The sequence below is a fragment of the Orycteropus afer genome, unplaced genomic scaffold (genome assembly GCF_000298275.1).
Source record: "Orycteropus afer afer isolate SDZICR_OR568_19922 unplaced genomic scaffold, OryAfe1.0 scaffold00247, whole genome shotgun sequence".
NCBI lineage: Eukaryota > Metazoa > Chordata > Mammalia > Tubulidentata > Orycteropodidae > Orycteropus > Orycteropus afer.
In genome coordinates this window covers 1,851,019-1,874,602 of record NW_006921834.1, presented here as the reverse complement: position 1 = coordinate 1,874,602, position 23,584 = coordinate 1,851,019, and the positions used below count along the sequence as shown (strand labels likewise).

Here is a 23,584-nt window from a genome sequence, read left to right as displayed (position 1 = left end):
CTTTTCTTTGTTGAAGAGGGTCTGTGCAATCCTTCTGCCTAGTTGGCCATCTTGCCCTGCCTCTAATTCCAACTTTTTAAGGAATCGCCATACTGCTTTCCACAGTGGTTGTACCATTTTACCATCCCACCAGCAATGTATGAGAGTCCCAATCTCTCCACATCCTTGCCAGCATTTGTTATTTTCTGTCTTGTTGAACATTGCTACTAGTGCCGGAGCAAGATGGTGCAAGATGGTATCTCGTTTTGATTTGCATCTCTCTAAAAGCTAATGATTGTGAGCATTTCTTCATATGTTTGTTGGCCACCTGAATATCCTCTTTGGTGAACTCTCTATTCATGTCTTCTGCCCAATTTTTAATTGAATTATTTGGTTTTTTGTTATTGAGGTGTTGGAGTTTTCTATAAATTCTAGAAATAAGTCCCTTGTCAGATGTGTCATTGCCAAATATTTTTTTCCCAATTTGCAGGTTCTCTTTTGACTCTTTTGGAGAAGTCTTTGGAAGCACATAAAAATTTAATTTTTAGAAGGTCTCATTCATCTAGTTTCTTTTCTGCTGTTTGTGCATTTTGGGTTATGCTTGATAGTCTATTTATGCCATATATTAGGGCCCTAAATTTGCCCCTAGGTTTTCCTTGTGGAACTTTATAGTTTGAGGTTTCGCATTTAAATCTTTGATCCACCTGGAGTTAGTTTTTGTGTATGGTGTGAGGTATAGATCTTGTTTCATTTTTCTGCAAATGGATATCCAGTTTTGCCAGCACTATTTATTAAACATTTTCTTCCCCATTTTGTGGATTTAGGCCCTTTGTGAAAGATCAGCTGACCTTAGGTCAATGGATCTGTTTCTGGGTTCTCAGTTCTATTCCATTGGTCTATGTGTCTGTCATTGTACCAATACCAGGCAGTTTTGACTACTGTGGCTGTATAATAGGTTTTGAGATCTGGCAGTGTGAGACCTCCTACTTTGTTCTTCTTCTTCAATACTGCTTTGCTTATCCGAGGTCTCTTTCCTTTCCATATAAAGTTAGTGATTGGTTTTTCCATAGCCTTAAAAAAGGTTGATGGGATCAGGATTGGGATCGCATTGAATGTATAGATTGCTTTGGGTAAAATTGACATTTTCACAATGTTCAATCTTCTTATCCATGAGCATGGTATGTTCTTCCATTTATGTAGATCTCTCATGGTTTCTTGAAGTAGTTTTTTATAGTTTTCTTTGGACAGGTCTTTTGTGTCCCTGGTAAGATTTATTCCCAAGTATTTTATTTGGTAGCTATTGTAAATGGTATTGATTTCTTTATTTCTTTTTCAGCAATCTACTGCTGGTGTGGAGAAGTCCAACTGATTTTTGGATGTTGATCTTGTATCCTGCCATGATGCTAAATCTCAATTAGTTCCAGTAGATTTTTGACTGAGTCTCTTGGGTTTTCTAGTATAGGATCATTATCATCAGCAAATAGGGATAGTTTGACTTCTTCCTTACCAATTTAAATGCCTTTCATTTCCCTTTCTTGCCTTATGGGCCTGGTTAGGACTTCCAGTACAATGTTGAATAGAAGTGGTGATAGAAGGCATCCTTGTCTGGTTCCTGTTCTCAAGAGAAATGGTTTCAGTCTCTCTCCATTGAGAATAATGTTGGCTGTTGGTTTTGCATAGATGTCCTTTATTCTCTGACACTTTCTTCATTGACATAATTGTTTCCAAAGCCTCAAGTTTGGCCTAGAGGTTTGGTCTCAGTGAAAACTTAAATAGTTTAGGCTTGCCCCAGTCCGTTCCTTCTACATTATTTTCCCTCAAGTGATACCTTTTCTCTTTTCTCTTTCATCTGAGGAGTGGGCCCTCCTGTTCTGTTCTCCTCTCACCATAAAAATTTTCTAAAACAAGAGCAGAATACCTACTTGTATAGGAAGAATATGATAAACCCATTCATCAAAAATGCGATTGCTGTCAAATCAACTCCAATTCATGGTGACCCCATGTATGTCAGAATAAAACTGTGCTCCACAGGGTTTTCAATCACTGTTTTTTCAGAAGTAGATCATAAGACCTTTCTTCCAAGTTGCCTCTGGATAGACTTGAACCTATAGAACCTCCAGCCTTTTGGTTAGTAGCGTTAACCATTTGAACTGCCCTGGAGCTCTGATGATGTAGTGCCTAAAGCATTTGACTGCTAACCAGAAAGCTGGCGGTTCAAACCTACCAGCCACTCCTTGGAAGGAAGATTGGGCAATCTACTTCTGTAGAGATCCTGCCTTGGAAACCCAAGGAGGGGTCACTATGAGCTGAATTGACTCGATGGCAGTGAGTTTTGAGTTTGCAGTACCTAAAACTCATTCATGTTTAGACATAAGTGACTGACAAAATCTTGAAGTGTGATGTTCCTCTTTCTCTTATTATTTACATTTCAACAAAGAAAAAAAGCCTGAAGTCAAAGTTGTTGCTGTGTGCCTGCCCCATAGGGTTTCCTAGACTGTAATCTTTATGGGAACAGACCACCAGGTCTTTTTTTCCTGGGAGTGGCTGGTGGGTTCAAACTGCTGATCTTTCAGTTAGCAACCAAGTGCTTAACCATTGAAATCTCAGGTATCTGTGGGAAGAGTTGGGAGTTCACGGGGAGGGGTCACCCTGGTGTGTCCCTGAAATAATGCATTGCAGGCAATTACTCTGTTTTCTCTCATGCTGGCCACGTGTGCTCTCTATCTAGTCCTGGCTTCTCTGGCCACTTGGGGATTTTACTGCATTCCCAAGGATTTCTGGGTGTGATTTTCTGTTTCTGATGAGTTGAAACAAATTCTTTCCAAGGAAAAAAGACAAATACTGCCACGAAGAATGCAGGTGGTGTGGGTTCTCAGGTTTTTGAATCATTTGGAATCTGGGAGCTCAGACCTTTCACTACCTAATTGAATTTCTCCAGAAGAGACAAATGGGCATAGTGATTAAGAATAAAATATTATTGGATTAAGTCCCAACTCTGCCATTGCCAGCTGTGTGATCTTCAGCAAGTGGTTTAATACCTCCATGTCTCAGTATCCTTACCTGTAAAATGGGGATAATAATTGTACCTACCTTATTGGGTTACTATGAGGTTTAAATGAGGTAATACATGTAGTAAAATCTCAGCACAGCACCTAGAATACAGTGTACATTTTATAAATGTTATTACTTTTATTATTAACCCTGTAATTTTGATGTTTATCACCCAGAGCCATTGTGTGCCTGGCTGGCTACAATGCCACTACCCAGGAGATTGTAAGACCTTCTGAGCTGTTGGCAGGAGTAAAAGCATACATTGGTTTCGTACAGTCACTGGCCCAGTTTTTGGGTGCAGATGCTTCCAGAGTCATCCGCAATGCCCTCCTGCAGCAGACACAGCCACTGGACTCATCTGGGGAGCAGACTATCACCACTCTCTACACAAATTGGTCAGTGTCACTTGTCTTCTCCCACTGCCTTTCTTCTTTGTTAGTATGCTCTTCTTTATACAGTAGGACTTCGGGTTCAAGCATTTTAGCTTGAACTAGGGTCATAGATCCTCAAATGGAGGCTTGTTTTTGCTTGAGGATCAGAGCAATAAAATGGGGCAAACTCAGCTCTCCTTACATCCATCTCAGGGTTTCCTTCTAAACTTCCATGTAACTCCATAAACCTATCTTGCAACAATTTGACCTCTTTCATTTTATCTCTAGTTCTTAACTTTCCTTTTCTAGATTCTTAGTGAATTTCAAATAATTTTACTTCCTTTTTATGAAATTCTCTTTTCACCCAAGCTTCTCCCTCTGAAAACCATTCTGTGTACTACCATGTCTCTGAAACACTATCTTCTCATCCCCAAACACGACTATGTCAAGTCTAGCAGATTGTTCTTAATAAGGAAGGGGACTTCATCCCCAAATCTGGAGGAGGTGGGAATCAGAACTTTCTTTTGAGGTTTTAAGGAATGGAAAGGAACCAGATTCCTACCTCCCCAAGCCACTGGGTGGCACTCTTAATCCAAAATCTACTCAGTAGGCACCAGGCTGCACAGTAGAGCCCAGGGAGCAGGGGAGCAAGCTGAGGGAAATAGAAATGCTATAGGGGCCAGGCAAGGAGTTTTGCTAGCGTAGTGCCTAAGGCACTTGACTGCTAACCAGAAGGCTGGCAGTTCAAACCCATCAGCCACTCCTCGGAAGGAAGGTTGGGCAATCTACTTCTGTAGTGATATCGCATCGGAAACCCAGGGAGGGGTCGCTATGAGTCAGGCCGACTTGATGGCACATAACAACAACAACATAGGGGCCAGGCAAGTCAGGTAAAAGTGTGTTGTAGGCTTGGTAGGAACTTTGAGGGGTTGGAGAGGACGTGCCCTTCTAAAGGAGACAGTTCCAGTTGATTGCTGGCCCACTAACTATTTTTTATGTAAAATTTCTTGGTTTAAAAATGTTGACAATTAATTCTAATTAAAAGAAAAAAGAAAAAAAAAAAAAAAAGAGAGAGACATTTGGCTACTGGGTTTGACCTACTTGTAATTAGTTTGTGACCTTTATAAGACACAGGCTGAGAGCAGAGCCTGGGTGAATGGCAGGAGGTTGGCCAAGTTCTCCTCTGCCAGCATGGCTGGAGCCCTGGCCCTCTGTTTGCCCAGAGGTCAGGGGGAGAATATTTGGAGACTGGATGACCACTATTCATAGGGCTTCTCTGTGCTAGAAGATCTGACTTGAGACTGGCTTTCAGGACTCCTCAGTCCTCAGTCCAGCATTCTCATTGGAGAGGCAAAAGCTAAGTATATTTCAGAGGATTCCAATTAGTGGATTTTTTTCCTTGTCAGATTGGGTCTGTCTGACCTGACAGAGTAATGCCAAGGGTGAGGGGAGTGCATTAGTTGGAAAACAACCGGTGGTAGGGAAAGGGATGCAGTGCATTTTGATAGCATAGTGAAGTACCCTGTGCATTGGAGGCTAAGTGGAATTACATTACTGCCAATTGTTTTTGAGCCAACAGCTTCTGATGTTAATTAGAGCATTGTACTGTCTTCTTTGAACCTCTTCTCTCCACCCTAGCTTTTGGTAGAGTTTCTCCTTCTAAGGCTGGGAGTGTTGTTATTGTTATTTGCCGTTGAGTTTGACCCGACTCATAGTGACCCCTCCTTGGGTTTCTAAGGCAGTGTCACTACAGAAGTAGATTGCTCAACCTTCCTTCTGAGGAGTGGCTGGGGGGTTTGAACCACCAGCCTTCTGGTTAGCAGTCAGATGCCTTAGACACTATGCTACCAGAGCTCCTAGCCCAGGAGTAGTGGTGGAAAATAGTGGTAGAAGGGATTGAATACTAATCTGTGATTTCCTGGTCATCCCTGTAGGTACCTGGAAAGTCTGCTTAGACAAGCGAGCAATGGGGCCATCATCCTCTCCCCAGCCATGCAGGCCTTTATCAGCCTCCCCAGAGAAGGGGAGCAGAACTTCAGTGCAGAGGAGTTCTCTGACATATCTGGTGAGCCTGGTGCCTGGTCTTCCTTGTCAAGAATCTGGGCCTTTCCCCTCAATATAATATCTCAGCTACCACACCTTTCCAAATACCCACTTTACACTCTCCTCAGCATCTCTGCTAGACTCCTCTTTTGGTTACCTTATGCCATTCTAACAGAAATACCACAAATGGGTGGTCTTAGCAAACGAGTTTTATTCTCTTACAGTTGAGGAGGCTAGAAGTCCGAGTTCAAAGTGCCAGTTCTAGGGGTTGGGTGAAAGGTCCTCCACCTTGGCTTCAGTTCTGCCTCTTGCTCCTGGCCCACTGAAGCTGGAGGCTTCTCTTAATGGAGGCAGCTGCTGACTGCTGAGGCTGACAAACCCAAGGTTGACAAATAAAATGGCACAGTCCCAAGATTACCAAACATGGCAAGCCACTAGTTCAAGTCTAGAGATAGTCCCAAGATCGGTAGGAAACATGACAGGCTGCTGAATGAAGACTTGGCTACATGAAGGGTCCAAGCATGGAAAAAGCTGCAGAGACTTTGTTCAATGCTTTTTCTTATATATTGGAAGCAGACTTCAACCCTAAGGCAGCTACTTAGCTGCTCACAGTAGATTCCACCATGGAGTTGATTACCAATCTCACCATGGGGAATAACTACATCCAGCTGCCCAGCCACTGAAAACCAGGCCCAGCCAAGTTGACATGCAACCTTAACTACCACAGTCCCACCTTCAGGCAGATAGAAAGGAATTGAGGAGTGGCTTTGGGGTTAAAGGTAGAGAGAAAATGAGGGGAGTTATGAGTAATCAAGTCACAGAAGAGATTATTCCTGGAAGGGTCATAAATGGTTATTCTTTGTTTTCATTAAGAATAAAAGAGTATGACATAGAATGAAGGGCAAAGGATAAAGTGTGAAGAGGACATCCTCATACCTGGAATTATTAAACTGTGGTCTGATGTCATGGCAAATTTTTCCTTAGTGATAAAGTTTGAGCTTTAGCCAGTGCTTGGATTGTTGCTGTTTAATAATTGTTGTTACTGGGTGCCAGTGAGTTGATTCTGACTCATAGTGACCCCATGTGACAGAGAAGAACTGTCCCGTAGGGTTTTCTTGGCTGTAATCTTTACAGAAGCAGATTGTCAGGTCTTTCTCCCTGGGGACAACCTCTGGATGGGTTTGAACCTTCAACCATTCAGTTAACAGCTGAGTATTTAACCATTGCACCATCAGGACTCTTTATGTTTAGTAATAATACTTATAATAATGAGATAATGACTAATATTTATTGAATTGTAGGTTAAATTCTAAATGCATAAGTGTATTAACTCATTTTAATCTTTTTTTTTTTCCCTGCATGTACATCTGGTTTACTATTGGGCTGAGAGCCAGCCCCTGGGAGTGAGCTTTATTTCAGGCCCAGAAAGTATCCCAAGACCATAGTATTGGGGGTGTCACCAGACTCCATTTGACTAGTAATTCTGGTCATTATTGGGTTTTTGTATTTTGTTCCACATTTTTCCTCCCACTCTATCCAAGATCTCCATATTTGATCCTTTCCTGAGTAGTTGGTATTGGTAGCTGGGCACCATCTAGTTCTCTGGTCTCAAGGGCCATCATGTCCTAGGGCTGATTGCTTCCAAATGCCCTTGTTTTTTTTGCACTCTTCTTTGCTTCTGGCAATAGGAGACCTTTAGCTGCATCTTAGATGGCCACTCGAAAGCTTTTAAGACTCCAGTTGCTACTCACCAATGTAGGATGAGGAATAAGACTTTTATGTATTTTGTTGTGCCAATTGAGTCTGGTGTTCCCCAATACCATGGTCCTGAGTCAGTAGATTCGTTGGATCTCTCTCCCACAGTGTCTGGCTGTCTGTGAGGGATTACTCTATGTCTGTCTTCTGTTGCTTCTGTAAGGATTGTGGTTATTTTGTATCACTGGTATCTGTGCAAGATTAGCCTCTGCTGAATCTATCCTTGCTCTAGAGTATACTCCTGTTCACTGACCCCCATCTGATCTTCTCAGATGTTTATGTGTTTATCTGTAGCCTGATGTTTGGTGTTAATGGTAATGCAGTATTGTGGGTATACTGGTTAAATCATTTAATGTTAACAGCAGTCTAGAGGTAGTTACTTTCATGACTCCCATTTTACAGATGAGCAAACTGAAATACAGAGAGGTTGGACCTTGCCTAAAGTTACACATTAGTAAATGGTAAAGCTGGGATGTCAGTCAACTCAAGGCAGCCTAATGCTAGAAACCAGGTGCTTGGCCACGACACAGTGCTGCTTCCTAGCGTATAGAAGACTTATGTCTCAATGTGGAGGGGTGGGGAGGCAATGAATGAGTTGGGAAGCTTGTCTCTTTTTAAAGAGAGCTTGAAGCCATCAGAGCTTCCCTTTTTAAAAACTGATGTGAAATTCTCATAATATAAAATTAACCATTTAATTAAAATTAAAATTAATTTAAATTAAAATTGTTTAACAATTTAGTGGCGTATAGTGTATTGAAAATGTTGTCCACCTCTGTCTAGTTCCAATACATTTTCATTGCCCCAAAAGGAAAGCTTGTATCCATTAAGCTGTTGCTCCTCACACTCCCCAGCCCCTGGTAACCACCAGTCATGTACAGATACTTTTAAAAATAGATTGTTTTACCAGCTGACTGATTCATGAGCTATGCTCCTTCTCTGATTCTCCTTACCTCCATATAAACCATGAAACCTTCATGGTGGGTAGGTCAGGTAGGAGCTGTTTCAATAATCCTGTCCTCTCTGTTCATCCCTTTCTTTGGGGATGGGGTGTGTGTCAAGAAAGTCCAGATCTATAGTTCTGTTTTCTAGCTCTGCCTTCTTACCTTCTACCTGACTCCATCAATAAGCTGACCCTACTCTTTACCTGTTGGAGGTTTCAGATGTCCACTCCTCATCAACTCTACCCACAAACTGTAGGCAGCCCCTAAAATCAGCTTTAGATCTTACTGACAGCTGATCAGCAGCAGGAGGTAATGCTGATTCCCCCTTCTGCCACCCCACCCCAATTTCTGAGTTGCCATGGTGATGGGACAATGCTACTGTAAAAATAGATAGATGGAAAGAGAAAGATGCTCTAGGGTTACTAGCCTAGAGTAGAGAAGACTGGAGTGAGGAGGTTTGATAAATTCAAGTGGGTAGATCAGCATGTCTTCTCCAGCAGCTCCAGAGAAGGTGATTCAGCTCCTCTTCCCCTGTGTCAGCCATCTTAGCATTGTCTAAGTTCATCAGTTAGGAAATCTTTTTGTAGTTCTAATCTTAGTTCTTCCTATTATAAATGGATAAATTAAAAAATGTCTAGTAAGTATCCATTCTGGACAAGGCTCTGTGTCAAGTTCTGTGACCAGTTCTCCTTTCCTCCATCATTGGTGGAGTTAGACATCAACTGGGCCTGCCTTCAGAGACTTGAGTGGAAAGCATTGACTTGCTTTTCTATCTGAACGCTTATTAACTCCATTAAACTTGCCTTTCTCTTGTTGGTCTCTTATTGCTTCTGTCCTTTTATGATTTTCTCTGCTGGGTGGGCCTACAGCCAAAGATCATAGCTAGAGCCCTCTCCAGTCTGTATTTGTTATTAGTGTGTCTTATGTGGGATTTCTGCAGGAGAATTCTGTTTAATTCACAAAGGGCCACAAGTGGGCTGAATTGGAAGGGATAAGGCATTAGAACAGACTAGAGGGAAGAAGGCATTGGAGCAGAGTAGAGAAGGATTTAGAGGAAAAAAAACCAACTGAAATCCTGGGGTTATGTGTTAATTTTTTTTTTTTTTTTGGTGGTGGGGGAAAGAGTAGCCTAAGGAGAGGAAAACTTGGACAGTGAAACATTAAATAAGGGAAGCCGAGAGAGGAATGTACTAAAAGCCAGACCTTAGATAAGGAAATAGTTGTGGTATCTGCTAGGACATAGTAAGGGGTAGTGTTCTGGTTACCTAGTGCCACTCTGACAGAAATATACCACAAATGGGATGGCTTTAACAAACAGGAGTTTATTCTCTTAAAGTTTGGGAGGCTAGAAGTCTGAGTTCCAAGTGCCAGGCTCTAGGGGCTGTGTGAAGGCCCCTCAACCTTGGGGTCCAGCTCTGCCTCCTGCTCCCAGCCCACTGGAGCTAGAGGCGTTTTCTCACTCAGACAGCTGCTGGCTGCTAGTCTGCCAAGCCCAAGGTTGACAAATAAAACGGCACAGTACAGATGTTACTAAACCATATAGCAAACCATTAACATTAACATTAACATTAAGTCCATTGTAAGTCCCAAAGTCGGCAGAGCATGGCAGGCTGCTGAACAATGACACGACTCCATGGAGGGTCCAAGCTGTGCCATAAGCTAGAGACCATTCCCAAAGCTGCTTCTTATATATGGGAAGCAGACCACATACCCAAAGCAGCAACTCAGCAGCTTATAGTAGATCCCACCATGGAGCTGATTGCCAGTCTCATCATGGGGAATAACTACCACCAGCTGCCCAGCCACTCAGCCAGGTCCAGCCAAGTTGACACAAAAACATCACCACCACAGGTAGTAAGAGGCAATGTACTAGGTTTCAGGACCAGACCTTGACTTAGTTAAGTGAGCTTGCCAATAAAACCAGGATGATAATATATGTGGGAGATCCCTGTACCACATACTTCAGAGGGCTGTTAATAGTGTTCATCATAATAATTCTTTATTCATATATGTATATAGTTTTCTAAGGTTCTTATAATGTATCTCACTGTTACTCTGAGGTATTCAGGGCAGATATTAATCAACTAATCCCAATAAGGTGTGTAAATAACCAGTTACAGGGCAGACGGAGATACAACCAATCATTTTTTTGCAGAATTACAAACCCAGAGCCAAAATGACCATATATGAGAGAAAAATCATTGCACTGCAGCAAAGTATAAAATAGTGTGTACATGATGCTATCAGTTTGTGAAACATTGGTGTATTCATGTTGTACATTTTATAAATGCCAATAATGTTGTAGGGATAGTCCATTATAGAACGTTAACAGGAATCCTTCCCTGAAGCAGTAATTGTGATTGAATTGTTCTCTCAGTTTGCTTCTCCTCAATTTTCAATTATTTTATATTCATTATTCATTTCTTATGAAATTTTTTACATTTTTTTTTCAGTTTTAAAACAGTAATTTACTTTTGGAATCTGAGTTGACAAATTCACAAAGCCTGATGATAATCATTTGGCTGGCAGTTCAAACCCACCAGCCACTCCTCGGAAGGAAAATTGGGAAATTTATTTCCGTAGAGATACTGCCTTGAAAACCCAAGGAGGGGTTATTGCTATAAGTCGAGTCAACTCTATGGCAGTGAGTTTGGCGTTTTTTTTTTTTTTAACAGAGAAGTAAATGGAATCTCAGAGAGGTTCTTACAGCTAATAAAGCTAATACAGCTAGTGCAAAAGTACAAGCCAAGAACCATGTGAAAGGGCTTAGGAATGTATAGATTCTTACAAGAATATAAAGTAAAATAGTTATCAGTTGTTAAGTCTTGGTGTGAGTGCCAGTGGGGAGGGTAAACCATCCCACATGTAAGCTGGACCAGTCACCTGAATGTAGGATCTCACTTTTCCTCCCCAACCTCCCACTTCACTTTACTAACTGGAAAATGTTTTAAATGTTCAAATTATTCTATGTTCATTACAAATGCTCCAATGTCCTGTGAGTCCCACCTGGGACCTCTGTAATTCTATTCTAGAGATGCGGGCCTTGGCTGAACTCTTGGGACCATATGGCATGAAGTTCCTGAGTGAAAACCTGATGTGGCATGTGACCTCTCAGATTGTGGAGCTGAAGGTGCTGTGGAAACAAGCTCTGGGAAAAGGTCCAGACTCAGGGTACTGGGGGAAAGATGTAAATTGGACTCTTCATTTCCTGCTTAATGTCTCTGTGTTCTATGGGCTACAGAAGCTGGTGGTGGAAAACATGGATGTACTTGTTCAGATCAGATCGAACTTTAGCAAGCCAGACTTGATGGCTTCTCTGCTGCCCCAGCTGACGGGTAAGCAGTGAGAACAAACTGTGGGCAAAGCATTGGGATTGACAAGAGTTTTCAGGGACCTGGGGGCAGCTAGGCTGGGTCTGAAAGAAGGAAAACCATCCTAATTCTCCTGCTAAGTTCTCCTGTCTAACACTCTTCTTTCTCAGGGGCTGAGAATGTCCTGAAGCGTATGACCATCATTGGAGTGATCCTCAGTTTTAGGGCCATGGCCCAAGAGGGACTTCGGGAGGTAAATTAGGGGAGAGGGGCTCACAGAATCACAGATACCTCAGGGAGTAGGGATTATATGAGAAGTTGTGGAAAGGATTGCTGAACAACGGAGAGAAAGAAAGAGGAAGATCTCTGTGGATAAATGAACTGAGGAAACTTAGAGGGGTGAGGAGAAAGCTATCATGGGAAGTTCTCTAGGTTCTTGTCTAAGTTGAGGCCCTTTTTTTGCTTCCACCTATCTTTGAAGGCATCAGCCAGTATTCTGTGGATTCATTTATTTTCTTTTTCCTTCAGGTTTTCTCCTCCCACTGTCCATTCCTTATGGGTCCAATTGAGTCCCTGAAGGAATTTGTTACTCCAGACACAGACATCAAGGTATGGGGGAATGCAAAGTACAATCTAATTAGATGGATGTTGTTGAAAGGGATATAGCTGGGATATTTTGAGGAGAGGAGCTGAGATTTGAATGGGAAAATATTGTGGGAGACTTTGTAGAGATAGAAGCACTAGTCAGAGAATTAGGGCAGAGCTGGAGAGACATGGGGAGAAGTAGGAGCCAGGGAGACCCTGTGGAGACTGGGGAAACATTACTGGAGGGAGAGGGGTAAGATCTAGGATAGAATCTGTAGGTTTTCACCTGAAATGAGCAATGTGCAAACTAGATGCCAAACCATGTGCAAACTTGTCCCCACTTTAGTCAGGAACTTGGTTACTTTTTGTAAAAGAATTTGTTCCTTCCATTACCACCCACCCAGCCTGCCCTCAGAATTCCTTCCTTTTCTTAGTCTTGTCTTTCTCCAAGTTCTTAAACTTCTGGTTCCTCTATGTCTCTATGCCTCAGGCCCCCTTTTGTTACAGGAGATGGAAAGAGGAAGAGGGGCTTTTGTAGAATCTAGCATCTATTTCTCCTGCCCCTACCCCTACCTTTGAGTCATCTTTTTGTCTTTTGAATCACCTGGAACTAACAACAAGTATGTTATGCAGTAAATAAAGCCAAAGACTGGAAGCAAGGGGCTTCAAATGCATGGGGCAGGCTACTTCTCTTATAACTGATTCCTTTAACAGAGACAGTTCTGTGATAAGAGGAAACTGGGAGCAAATTAGATGTTAAGAAAAATCTCCTTACCTTGAGACCAAAAATATAAAATTATAAAAATGCAAAATTTTCCCCGGTCTCTGCCTGCAATCATATGAGGGCCAAATAATCACAGGGGAGGTGAGAGAGTGATGTTTCACTGGGATGCCTGCCCATCTTGAATGGTCTTTGATTTTACAGTGAGCCTGGTCTTCTGGCAGCTGCTGATTTTGGAGCCAAGTGCTCTAGCCTGTCAGGAGCTTATCTGGCTGACATCTCTGGGCACCTCTCAGCTTTAGGCTCTGCCTGCCTGTGGAAATAAGCAGGTGAGGGTAGAGAGGAGGGATGACCTATCCATCATAGGTTCTGTTACTGCCTCAGAGGGATGAGAAGATTGGGGGAGAGAAAATAAGATACTTTCAATCATCCCTTTCTTTTTCCAAAAAACCACAGGTCACAGATCAGGCACTTGATCTAGGCCATGGTTGCTACAAGCAAGGTCATCTAGGTAGTAGGGAATTTAAGTAAGCAGTGGAGCAGAATGTGGCTAACGTTTGGCTTCTGTGTTGAGTACCTTAGGCAAAATGTGTGTGTGTTATTATGTCTGTGGGGTTCTTTGCATAAGATACTGTACTTGTCAATTTTGGGAACAGTTATGCTTATTCTCTCAGAATATTTTAAAGTCTTATTTATTTATTTATTTAAAACTTCTAAAGGGTCCGACTCGAGGGCAAATAACAACAACAACAAGAGGGGGATCTAAGTACTTGGAGTGGGGAGTTGGGGCTCCATTCCGGGATTCAGGTATCAGTTGTTGTTGTTAGTGAATATGTATTGAATGCCTTCTGTGTGCTTCTTGTTGTTGTTATGTGCCGTCGAGTCGGACTGACACATAGTGACCCCTCCTTGGGTTTCCGAGGCAGTATCACTACGGAAGTAGATTGCCCAACCTTCCTTCCAAGGAGTGGCTGGTGGGTTTGAACTGGTTTGAACTGGTTAGCAGTCAAGTGCCTTAGGCACTATGTATGCTACCAGAGCTCCTTCTGTGTGCTTAGTATTGTATTAAATGCTAACAAGGACACAAGGAAATGCAAAGCTCATGCTTTTAAGATAAAGGAGGAGGAGAGAAAGGAATAACATTTATTGAGTATCACTCTTGTCAGTCTTGAGGGTAGACACTTTACATACATAGTCTGATTTAATCTTCACACCAACTCTGTGAGTTAAGCATTGTATCCCAGTTTTACAGATGAGAAAACTGAGACTCACAGAGGTTAAATAATTTTTAGCCAAGTTCAAACATTTAGTAAGTGGTAGCCCTAGGATTTGAACTCAAATATATCTCACTCCAAAACCTTTTTTTCCTTTCATTATGCAATGAGGTCTTTAAAAAGTTATGATCTTATTGGTGAGATAAGCCATATGACTCACCTCCTATTTGAAAAGATAGCTCACAATACAGGTATTGTGTGTTATAAATACGAAGTCAGTGGCACCAGTTTAAGGAGGGAGAGATGAATTTGGGTTGAGGTAATCAGGGAGGGCTTCACAGAGAAGATGGAATATGAGTTAAGTCTCAAGGGATGGGTGTCACTTAGCTATAAGTCATTGTAATATGCCATCGAGTCTATTCTGACTCATAGTGACCCCGTAAGACAGAGTAGAACAACCTCACAGAGTTTCCTAGCCTGAAATCTTTACAGGAGCAGATCACCAGGTCTTTTGTCCTACAGAGCCACTGATGGGTTTGAATGCTGACCTTTTGGTTAACAGCTGAGTACTTAATTGTTGTGCCACCAGGGCTTTTTAGGTATAAGTAGAGGAGAGGAAAGGACACTATTGAAAGAGGAAAGCAATATGAACTAAAGTATGGAAGTAAGAAAGTAAGTTGTATTTTTGGGACACTGAATAAATTATCCTGGCTGCATTGACTTTTGGAAGCATTTAGGGAAATAAGGTTGAAAAGGGTAAATTTGTACTATGTTGTAACCTGAATGCCAAGCTAAAGCATTTGGTCCCCAACCCCCAACCCCTCCCTGCATAGACTAGGAAGAAGTATTATAGGAATACCTGGAATACCTGACAATACACCAGAAGTTGAAAATTGTGATCCATTCAGTGCGGGAGATCCTGGATAGAGTGGAAAAACAATGTGGAGCAAAACTCAAAATCATGAAAAAGACCAGGCTAACTGGTCTGATAGAGCCTGGTGAGACCCCTGAGACTATAGTCCCTAGTCATCCTTCAGGTCTGAAATTGAATTCACTTTAGTGGCTACCAGCCAAACAATAGACAGGCATATGGGGTGAACATTTACATCAGGTAGATACACTCCTTAGAACGATCAATCGTGGAAGAACAGAAATGCAGTATTTGCACAAAGAGATAGCTCAGGGGGCTGGAATGCATAAGAAAGAAGGATACAGGGAAGGGGTAACTAATACAGGGAGGAAGTGGGGACAGAGCTGTTACATTGTGGGGAATTGCAGTTAATGTGATGAAACAAAATGTGTATGAACTGCTGTATGGAAAATAAATTTGCTCTGTATACTTTCACCCAAATCACAATAAAAATGGAAAAAAAAAATTGTGATCTAGGAATCTTGGCTACCTATGACTTTTGCCAAGTGTTTGTTTCCTGGGAATCCTCTTCAGAATGTTCTTTTCCTTTCTAACAGGTTACCCTGAGTGTCTTTGAGCTGGCATCTGCTGCAGGGGTGGGCTGTGACATTGACCCAGCCCTGGTGGCTGCCATTGCCAATCTGAAAGCTGGTAAGATAGGAGGAAGGGAAAGGGAGGGGGCTTGGGTCCTATATTTGGGTGGGGAAAATGTTAGTGTCAAAAAAGCTTTTATTTGGGGTTGTGAATTCAGGGAAAATAATTTAGGAGCCAAGGAAAACTTAAAGTATAGACCTTAGCTCCCAGAAAATACTTACTTAGGCAGTTGAGATTTCACCTTAGGTTCCAAACAAATGATCTATCACTCAGCTAAAAAGTGAGAGTCTGTTGCTTAGCAAGTACCCAAAGGAAATTACAATCTGGTTAGAGAAATAAAATTAATGTAAATGAAACCATGAGAGAAGAATACAAAATAGTATATGATTTGTGCTAAGTTGTGTCTTGTGCTCTTCCCTTCTACATAATCACTGAGGCAGCATTTGCTTCTTGCTCAGTCTCATTCTGTCTCTTATATTCCATAATACATTTCCTCTGTTTAGCACATTCATACTTATGCATAATCAGAATAAGATGCAACCAATGTGTATGTTATAGCCACCACTCATCTGTCAGTTTGTTGTACTGTGGTGGCTTGCATGTTGCTGTGATGCTGGAAGCTATGCCACCTGTGTTTCAAATACCAGCAGGGTCATTCATTGTAGATAGGTTTCAGCAGAGCTTCTAGACTAAGACAGACTAGGAAAAAGGACTTGGTAATCTATCCACCTCTGAAAAATTGGCCATTGGAAAACCTTATGAAAAGCAGCAGAACATTGTCTGAGATAGTGCCAGAAGATGAACCCCTCAGGTCAGAAGGCACTCAAAATATGACTGGGAAAGAGCTGGCTCCTCAAAGTAGGGTTGACCTTAGTGACATGGTTGGGGTAAAGCTTTTGGGACCTTCATTTGCTGATGTGGCATGACTCAAAATGAGAGGAAATAGCTGTAAACATCCATTAATAAGTGGAATGTGGAATATACCAACTATGACTCTAGGAAAAATGGAAGTTGTCAAAAATGAATTAGAATGCATAAAGATCAATAATCCTAGGCATTAGTGAGCTGAAATGGGCTGGTACTGGCCATTTTGATTTGGACAATCATATGGTCTATTATGCCAGGAATGATAAATTGAAGAGGAATCACATCATCAAAAAGAGCATTTCAACATATGTCATGAAGTACAACACCATCAATGATAGGATAATATCCATACATCTACAAGGGAGATCAGTTGATATGATTACTATTCAGATTTATGCACCAACCACTAGTGGCAAAGATGAAGAAATGAAAGATTTTTATCAGTTTCTGCAGTCTGGAATTGATCAAACATGCAATCACAATGCATTGACAGTTATTGGTGATTGGAATGTGAAAGTTGGAAACTAAGAAGGATCAACCAAAAAACCAAACCAAACTCACTGCTGTTGAGTCAGACTCATAACGACCCCTCCTTGGGTTTCTGAGGTGGTATCACTACGAAAGTAGATTGTCCAGTCTTCCTTCTAAGGAGTGGCTGATTAACAGTCAAATGCCTTAGTTGAAAAATAAGGCCTTGGTGATAGAAATGAAATCTTATGATAGAATTTTGCAAGACCAATAACTTACTCATTGAGAATACATTTTTCAACAGCATAAATGGCAACTATATACATCACCCTCATGAATAGAATACACAGGAATCAAATTGACTACACCTATACACCCATGGAAAGAGAGGGAGCTCTGGTAGCATAGTGGCTAAGACACTTGCCTGCTAACCAGACGGCTGGTGGTTCAAACCCACCAGCCACTCTTCGGAAGGAAGTTTGGGCAATCCTACTTCCGTAGTGATACTGCCTCGGAAACCCAAGGAGGGGTCGCTATGAGTTGGGTTTGACTCGACGGCACATAACAACAACAACAACATGGAAAGAGATGATGGAGAAGCTCAATTTTAAGTAGGAACAAGGTCAGAGGCCAACTGTGGAACAGACCATCAATTGCTCATATGAAAGTTCAAGTTGAAGCTGAAGAAAATTAAAACAAGCCCATGAGAGCCAAAGTGTGACCTACAGTATATTCCATCTAAATTTAGAGACCATCTGTAGAGTAGATTTGAGGTATTGACTAACAACCAAAGACTGAAGCTGTGGGATGACATCAAGGATATCCTATGTGAAGAAAGCAAAAGGTCTTTAAAAAGACCAAAATGAATGTCAGAAGAGACTCTGAAACTTGCTTTTAAATGTAGAGTAGCTAAAGGGTACTGAAGAAATAATAGTATAAAATAGAAGTTTTCAAAGGGCAGCTCAAGAAGACAAAGATTATAATGAAATATAAAAAGACTTGGAGTTAGAAAACCAAAACGGAAGAACATGTTCCGCATTCCTCAAGCTGAAATAACTAAAGAAAAAAACTCAAGCCAAGAGTTTCAATATTGAAGAATTCTATGGGCAAAATTGAATAACACAGGAAGCATCAAAAGAAGATGGAAGGAATACACAGAGTCACTATACCAAAAATAATTGCTTGATGTTCACCCATTTCAGGAGGTAGTATGTGAATAAGAACCAATGGTATTTTGAAGGAAAATGACCAAGATGCACTGAAGACATTAGAAGAAAAAAACAAGCCTTCAGAAATTAACAGACTATGAATTGAGATGTTTAAACAAATGGATGCAAATGCTGAAAGTGCTTACTCATATATGGCAAGAAAATTGGAAGACACTTACCTCGCCAACTGATTGTAAGAGATCCATATTTGTGCTCATGCCAAAGAAAAATGATCCAAAAGAATGCAGAAATTATCAAACAGTATCATTAATATCATACCCAAGTAAAATTTTGCTGAAGATAATTAAAAAATGGTTGCAGCAGTACATCATCTGGGCATTGCCAGAAAATTCAAGCTGGATTCAGAAGAGACTGTGGAATGAAGGATACTATTATTAATGTCAGATAGATCTTAGTTGAAAGCAGAGACTATCACAGAGATGTTTACTTGTGTTGTATTGACTATGCAAAGGCATTTGGCTGTGTGGATTGTAAGAAATGGACAACATTTCCAAAAATGGGAATTTTAGAATGCTTAATTGTCTTCATGCAGAATGTGTACATAGACCAAGAGGTAGTCTTTTGAACAGAACAGGGGATACGGCATGGTTAAAATCAGGAAAGGTGTGCATCGCCATACTTTTGCAACCTGTATACTGAGCAAATCTGAGAAGCGGGACTATGTGAGGAAGAATATGGCTTCAGGACTGGAGGAACACTCAATAACAACCTGAGATATGCAAATGATACAGCCTTGCTTGCTGAAAGTGAAGAAGACTTGAAACACTTACTGATGAAGATCAAAGACTACAGCCTTCAGTGTAGATTACATCTCAATATAAAGAAAACAAAAATCCTCACAACTGAACCATAGCAACATCATGATAAATGGAGAAAAGATTGAAGTTGTCAAGAATTTCATTTTACTTGGATCCATAATCAATGGCATGGAAGTCAGCAGTCAAGAAATCAAATTTGCATTGAGCAAATCTGCTGCAAAAGACCAAAAGTGTTAAAAAGCAAAAATGTCACTTTGGGGACTTAGGTGCACCTGACCCAAGCCATGGTATTTTCAATTGCCTCCTATGCATTTAAAAGCTGGACAATGAGTAAGGAAGATCAAAGACAAACTGATTCCTTTGAATTACGGTGTTGGCAATATTGAATATTGAATTTACCATGGACTGCCAGAAAAATGAACAGATCTGTCTTGAAAGAAGTTTAGCCAGAATGTTCCTTAGAAGAGAGTATGGTGAGACTTTGTCTCATGTACTTTGGATATGTTATCAGGAGAGACCAAGTGAAGGACATCACTTATAAAGTAGAGGGTCAGCAAAAAAGAAGATGCTCAACAAGATGGATTTGAACAGTTGCTACAATAATGAGCTCAAATAGCAAGATTGTGAGGATGGTGCAGGCCAGGCAGTGTTTCTTTCTGTTGCATATGGGGTTACTATGAGTTGGAACCAACTTGGCAGCACCTAACAACAACAAGAAGCTGGTGTTCTGCCCTTTCAAAATTTCCAGACTCACCCTCCCCTCCTTCCTCTCTTTTGTTAGATGAGAGCCTTCCCTAGTACTTTCCTCTTCTTCTTGCTTTTTTACCCCATCCATCAGCTGGCAGAGCATCCCTGGGACTGCATTTCAGCAGGACCCTTAGCTAAAAGCTCTACTCAGTCACCAGAGGGGACCTCCAGTCACCTCAGGCACCTTACTATAAGTGAATGCTAGTCCAGTTCCTTTCTGTAATAATAACTTGCCTATAGTGCTTTATAAATAGCTCTGGTGGCATAGTGCCTAAGGCATTTGATTGCTAACCAGAAGGTTGGCAGTTCAAACCCACCAGCCACTCTGTGGAAGGAAGACGGGGCAATCTATATCTGTAAAGATTTACTGTCTTGGAAACCCAAAGGGGGTTGCTATGAGTCAGAATCAACTCGATGGCAGTGAGTTTGGTTTGGTTTTATAGTGCTTTTAATGTATTTTTCATAGATATTTTCTCATGATCCTCATACCACTCATGTGAAATAGGACCCCTATAGAAGATAACTCCTATTTGTTGCCCTTACTCATTTTTCTTCTTTTTTCTTCTCATCAGATACATCATCCCCTGAGGAAGAATATAAGGTGGCCTGCTTGCTCTTGATCTTCATTGCAGTTTCCCTCCCACTCCTTGCCACAGATCCTTCTTCCTTCTATAGCATTGAGAAGGATGGTAAGTAAGGAAGGAGTAAGTCTGAGGGACTAGTGCTATTTAGGTTAGTGTCCCAGGGTAGGGAGATGAGATGAAGACACTTGTCTGGAAGATAGACTTCTCACTCAGATGTAAAGTTCTGTTCCAAAAAGCATCTGAGAATGAATGAACTTTGCATGAAATTCAATTCCAATGAAATTTCTTTGGAATATTCTTCCCTGATCCCAAAATGCCTTCTGGTCATTGTGGCATCACATAGGGATGGGCCAGCCTGAAAAAGTGAGAAATTATGAGTTAAGGTCTCCTGGAGTGGCTTACCTTGTCATTTCCTTTTGTTTCTTTCCCTTTATCATTAACAACTTAGGTTACAACAATAATATTCACTGCTTGACCAAAGCTATCATCCAGGTGTCTGCTGCCCTCTTCACACTCTACAACAAGAACATTGAAACTCACCTCAAGGAATTTCTAGTGGTGAGTGAGTCTTGGTTATAAAGAATGAAAGATTGCAAGGTCTGATAAGAATTGGTTTGCTATAAATCCATACAATGTTATTATTGAACAGGCTTTTGAGATCATCCAGTCTAATCCATCATCTGATTAACTCAGTAAATAATGAGAGTCTACTTTAGGAAAGGCAGTAGTTTCTTCAAAATTCTCTAACAGCTTTTATTTCAATCTCTGCCTGAATGCTTGAGGAGCCCTGGTGCTAACAGTCTTGGGAACCCTATGGGTCAGTTCTACTCTGTTCTGTAGGGTTGCTATGAATTAGAATTTACTTGATGGCATTTTATAAAAACACCTGAATGCTTGGCAAGATTGTTAGACTAAAAATCAGGAAATCTGAATTCTCATTCTGGATCTGCCACTAAAAAGCCATGTGACCTCTGAGGAGCCAAACGTTTTGGGTTTCAGCTTTATCATTTATAATTAGGGACATTAAACTGGATCCATCCCTGGGTGGTGCAAATGGTTAACATATTTGGCTGCTGACTGCAAGACTAGAGCTTCAAGTCCACCTAGAGATGGGTCAGGCCTACTGATCCACTTATGAAAAGTCAGCCGCTGAAAACCCTGTGGAACACAGTTCTTCTCTTATACACGTGGGTTGCCATGAGTCAGAACCTACTTGAAGGCAACAGATTTGTTTTCTTGCTTAGGGCAAGTCCAGTAATAAGCTCTCCAGGTGATCTGATTCACATCAAAGTTGGAGAGAGATTTTTTTTTTTTTTTTTTTAATCCTCTATGAGGTTCTTTCCAACTCTATTACTAGTAAGTTGTCAATAACCAGTTAGGAGCTCTGGTAGTGTAGTGCCTAAGGCACTTGACTGCTAACCAGAAGGCAGGCGGTTCAAACCCACCAGCCACTCCTCGGAAGGAAGGTTGGGCAATCCTACTTCCATAGTGATACTGCCTCGGAAACCCAAGGAGGGGTCGCTATGAGTCGGGACCGACTCGACGGCAAACAACAACAACAACAACAACATGAGGTTCTTTCCAACTCTATTACTAGTAAGTTGTCAATAACTAGTTAGGAGCTCTGGTAGTGTAGTGCCTAAGGCACTTGACTGCTAACCAGAAGGCTGGCGGTTCAAACCCACCAGGCACTCCTAAGAAGGAAGGTTGGGCAATCTACTTCTGTAGTGATACTGCCTCAGAAACCCAAGGAGGGGTTTCTGTGAGTCGGGTCTGACTCCACGGCACATAACAACAACAGTGTCTTAGTTATCTATTGCTGCTCTAACAGAAATACTAAAAGTAGATAGCTTTAACAACAGAACTTCAGTCTGTCACAGTTTAGGAGGCTAGATGTCCAAATTCAGGGTGCCAGCTCTAGGAGAAGGCTTTCTCTCTTTGTTGGCTCCAGGGGAAGGTCCTTGTCTCCTTACAAAATTTATGGACCTAGGGTTCCTTGGAGATCTCAATGTGTCTTGGCATTCTTCCCCTGGTCTAGGAGATTGTCAGTGCAGGGTCCAATATTTTGGGCGGACACAATTCAATCCATGACAAGTGAGATGACTAAATGTGAGGTGGAGAGGTTTGTAAGATAAAAGGTGATGCAGGCCATATCCCAGGGAAAACACCCTTTACATTGGATTAGGGCTGTGAACTGAGTGTGAGGGTGTTGCATCTCACCCTAATCCGTTTACAATTGATTGGCTGATCACATCAGATCACATCATGGGGAATGATTACATCATTACAAAACTGCCAAATTGCATCATTACATAACTGCCAAACCACTGAGAATCATGGCCCAGCCAAGTAAACATATTTTTTTTTAGGAAACAATTCAATACATGACAAATAGTGTAAATCAGAATCACTTGAAGAGTTTCTGATTCGGTAGTTCAGGAGTAGAGCTGGATAACTTTCATTTACAAGTTCCTAGGCAATGCTGCTTCTGCTCATCGTAGGACCTTACTTTAAGAACCAGAAAACCCCCCAAAAAATCCACTGCCAAAGAGTCAATCCAACTCTTGGCAATAAATCTTTAAGGAAGTAGACTGTCCCATCTTCTTTCCACAGAGTGGCTGGTGGGTTTGAACCGCTAATCTTCGGGTTGGCATTCAAATGCTTTAGGCACTGAGCCACCAGACTCTAGATTTCTAGTAGGGCTTTGAACTGGTTCATTCGGGTTTGATCCCTTGCTGTGAACTTACATTTCCACCCTAGATATACTGAATCAGAGTCTCCATTTTAAGAAGATCCCCAGGTGATTCTTATGTATAAATTCTCAGCAGGGGGTTCAACTGGGATGAATCAATTTAAAGCCCTGATTTTTAGGGCCTAGATCTTAAAATTAAAAGGAGCTCTGATGGCATAATGGGTAAGTTATTTGGCTGCTGACCAGAAGGTAGATGGTTCTAAACCCACCAGCAGCTTCATAGGAGGAAGATGAAGCAGTTTACTTCCATAAAGATTTACAGCCTTGGAAACTCAATGGGGTCACTATAAATTGGAATTGACTTGATGGCAGTGGGTTTTTTTTTTTTTTTTTTTTTTTTTTCTTTCTTGAAACTAGGCAGCCTATTCTTCTATAGGTTGCATCTAAGTGTTTTGGGAAAAAAAAATTAGCCAAAGTTTGAGTCTCTGTAATTATCATCATTGATCTTTGTTTTGCCTTTGGAAAAACACTAAGTAATCTCTTTCCAGAGTTGAAAGAGGACTCAGAGTTTTTCCATTCCTAATCCTCCATGGAGGAATCCCATCTACACACTTTGGATACATGGTCCATTACCCACTGCCTGCCGGAGCTTTTAGTAATAGGAGGCTTATATAGGCATGGTTCTGATTTAAGAACTAGGGACTTGTCTGTCTCCCTTCTGGAGGAAACACAGTTCTCTCAGGAATTATACCCTTGTCCTGAGA

General features: G+C 41.4%; 1 protein-coding gene across 1 annotated transcript in view; it reads left to right on the top strand.

Annotated features, from left to right (window-relative positions):
• NCKAP1L (NCK associated protein 1 like) overlaps window positions 1-23,584 on the top strand; it is a 120,155-nt gene that overhangs the window by 88,356 nt on the left and 8,215 nt on the right. The window contains exons 21-29 of the mRNA XM_007949606.1: window positions 3,207-3,425; window positions 5,336-5,466; window positions 11,173-11,270; window positions 11,382-11,475; window positions 11,622-11,704; window positions 11,980-12,060; window positions 15,439-15,532; window positions 20,117-20,233; window positions 20,577-20,686. Of these exons, the coding sequence (XP_007947797.1) occupies window positions 3,207-3,425; window positions 5,336-5,466; window positions 11,173-11,270; window positions 11,382-11,475; window positions 11,622-11,704; window positions 11,980-12,060; window positions 15,439-15,532; window positions 20,117-20,233; window positions 20,577-20,686 (1,027 nt within the window). The remainder of the gene's footprint in view (window positions 1-3,206; window positions 3,426-5,335; window positions 5,467-11,172; window positions 11,271-11,381; window positions 11,476-11,621; window positions 11,705-11,979; window positions 12,061-15,438; window positions 15,533-20,116; window positions 20,234-20,576; window positions 20,687-23,584) is intronic.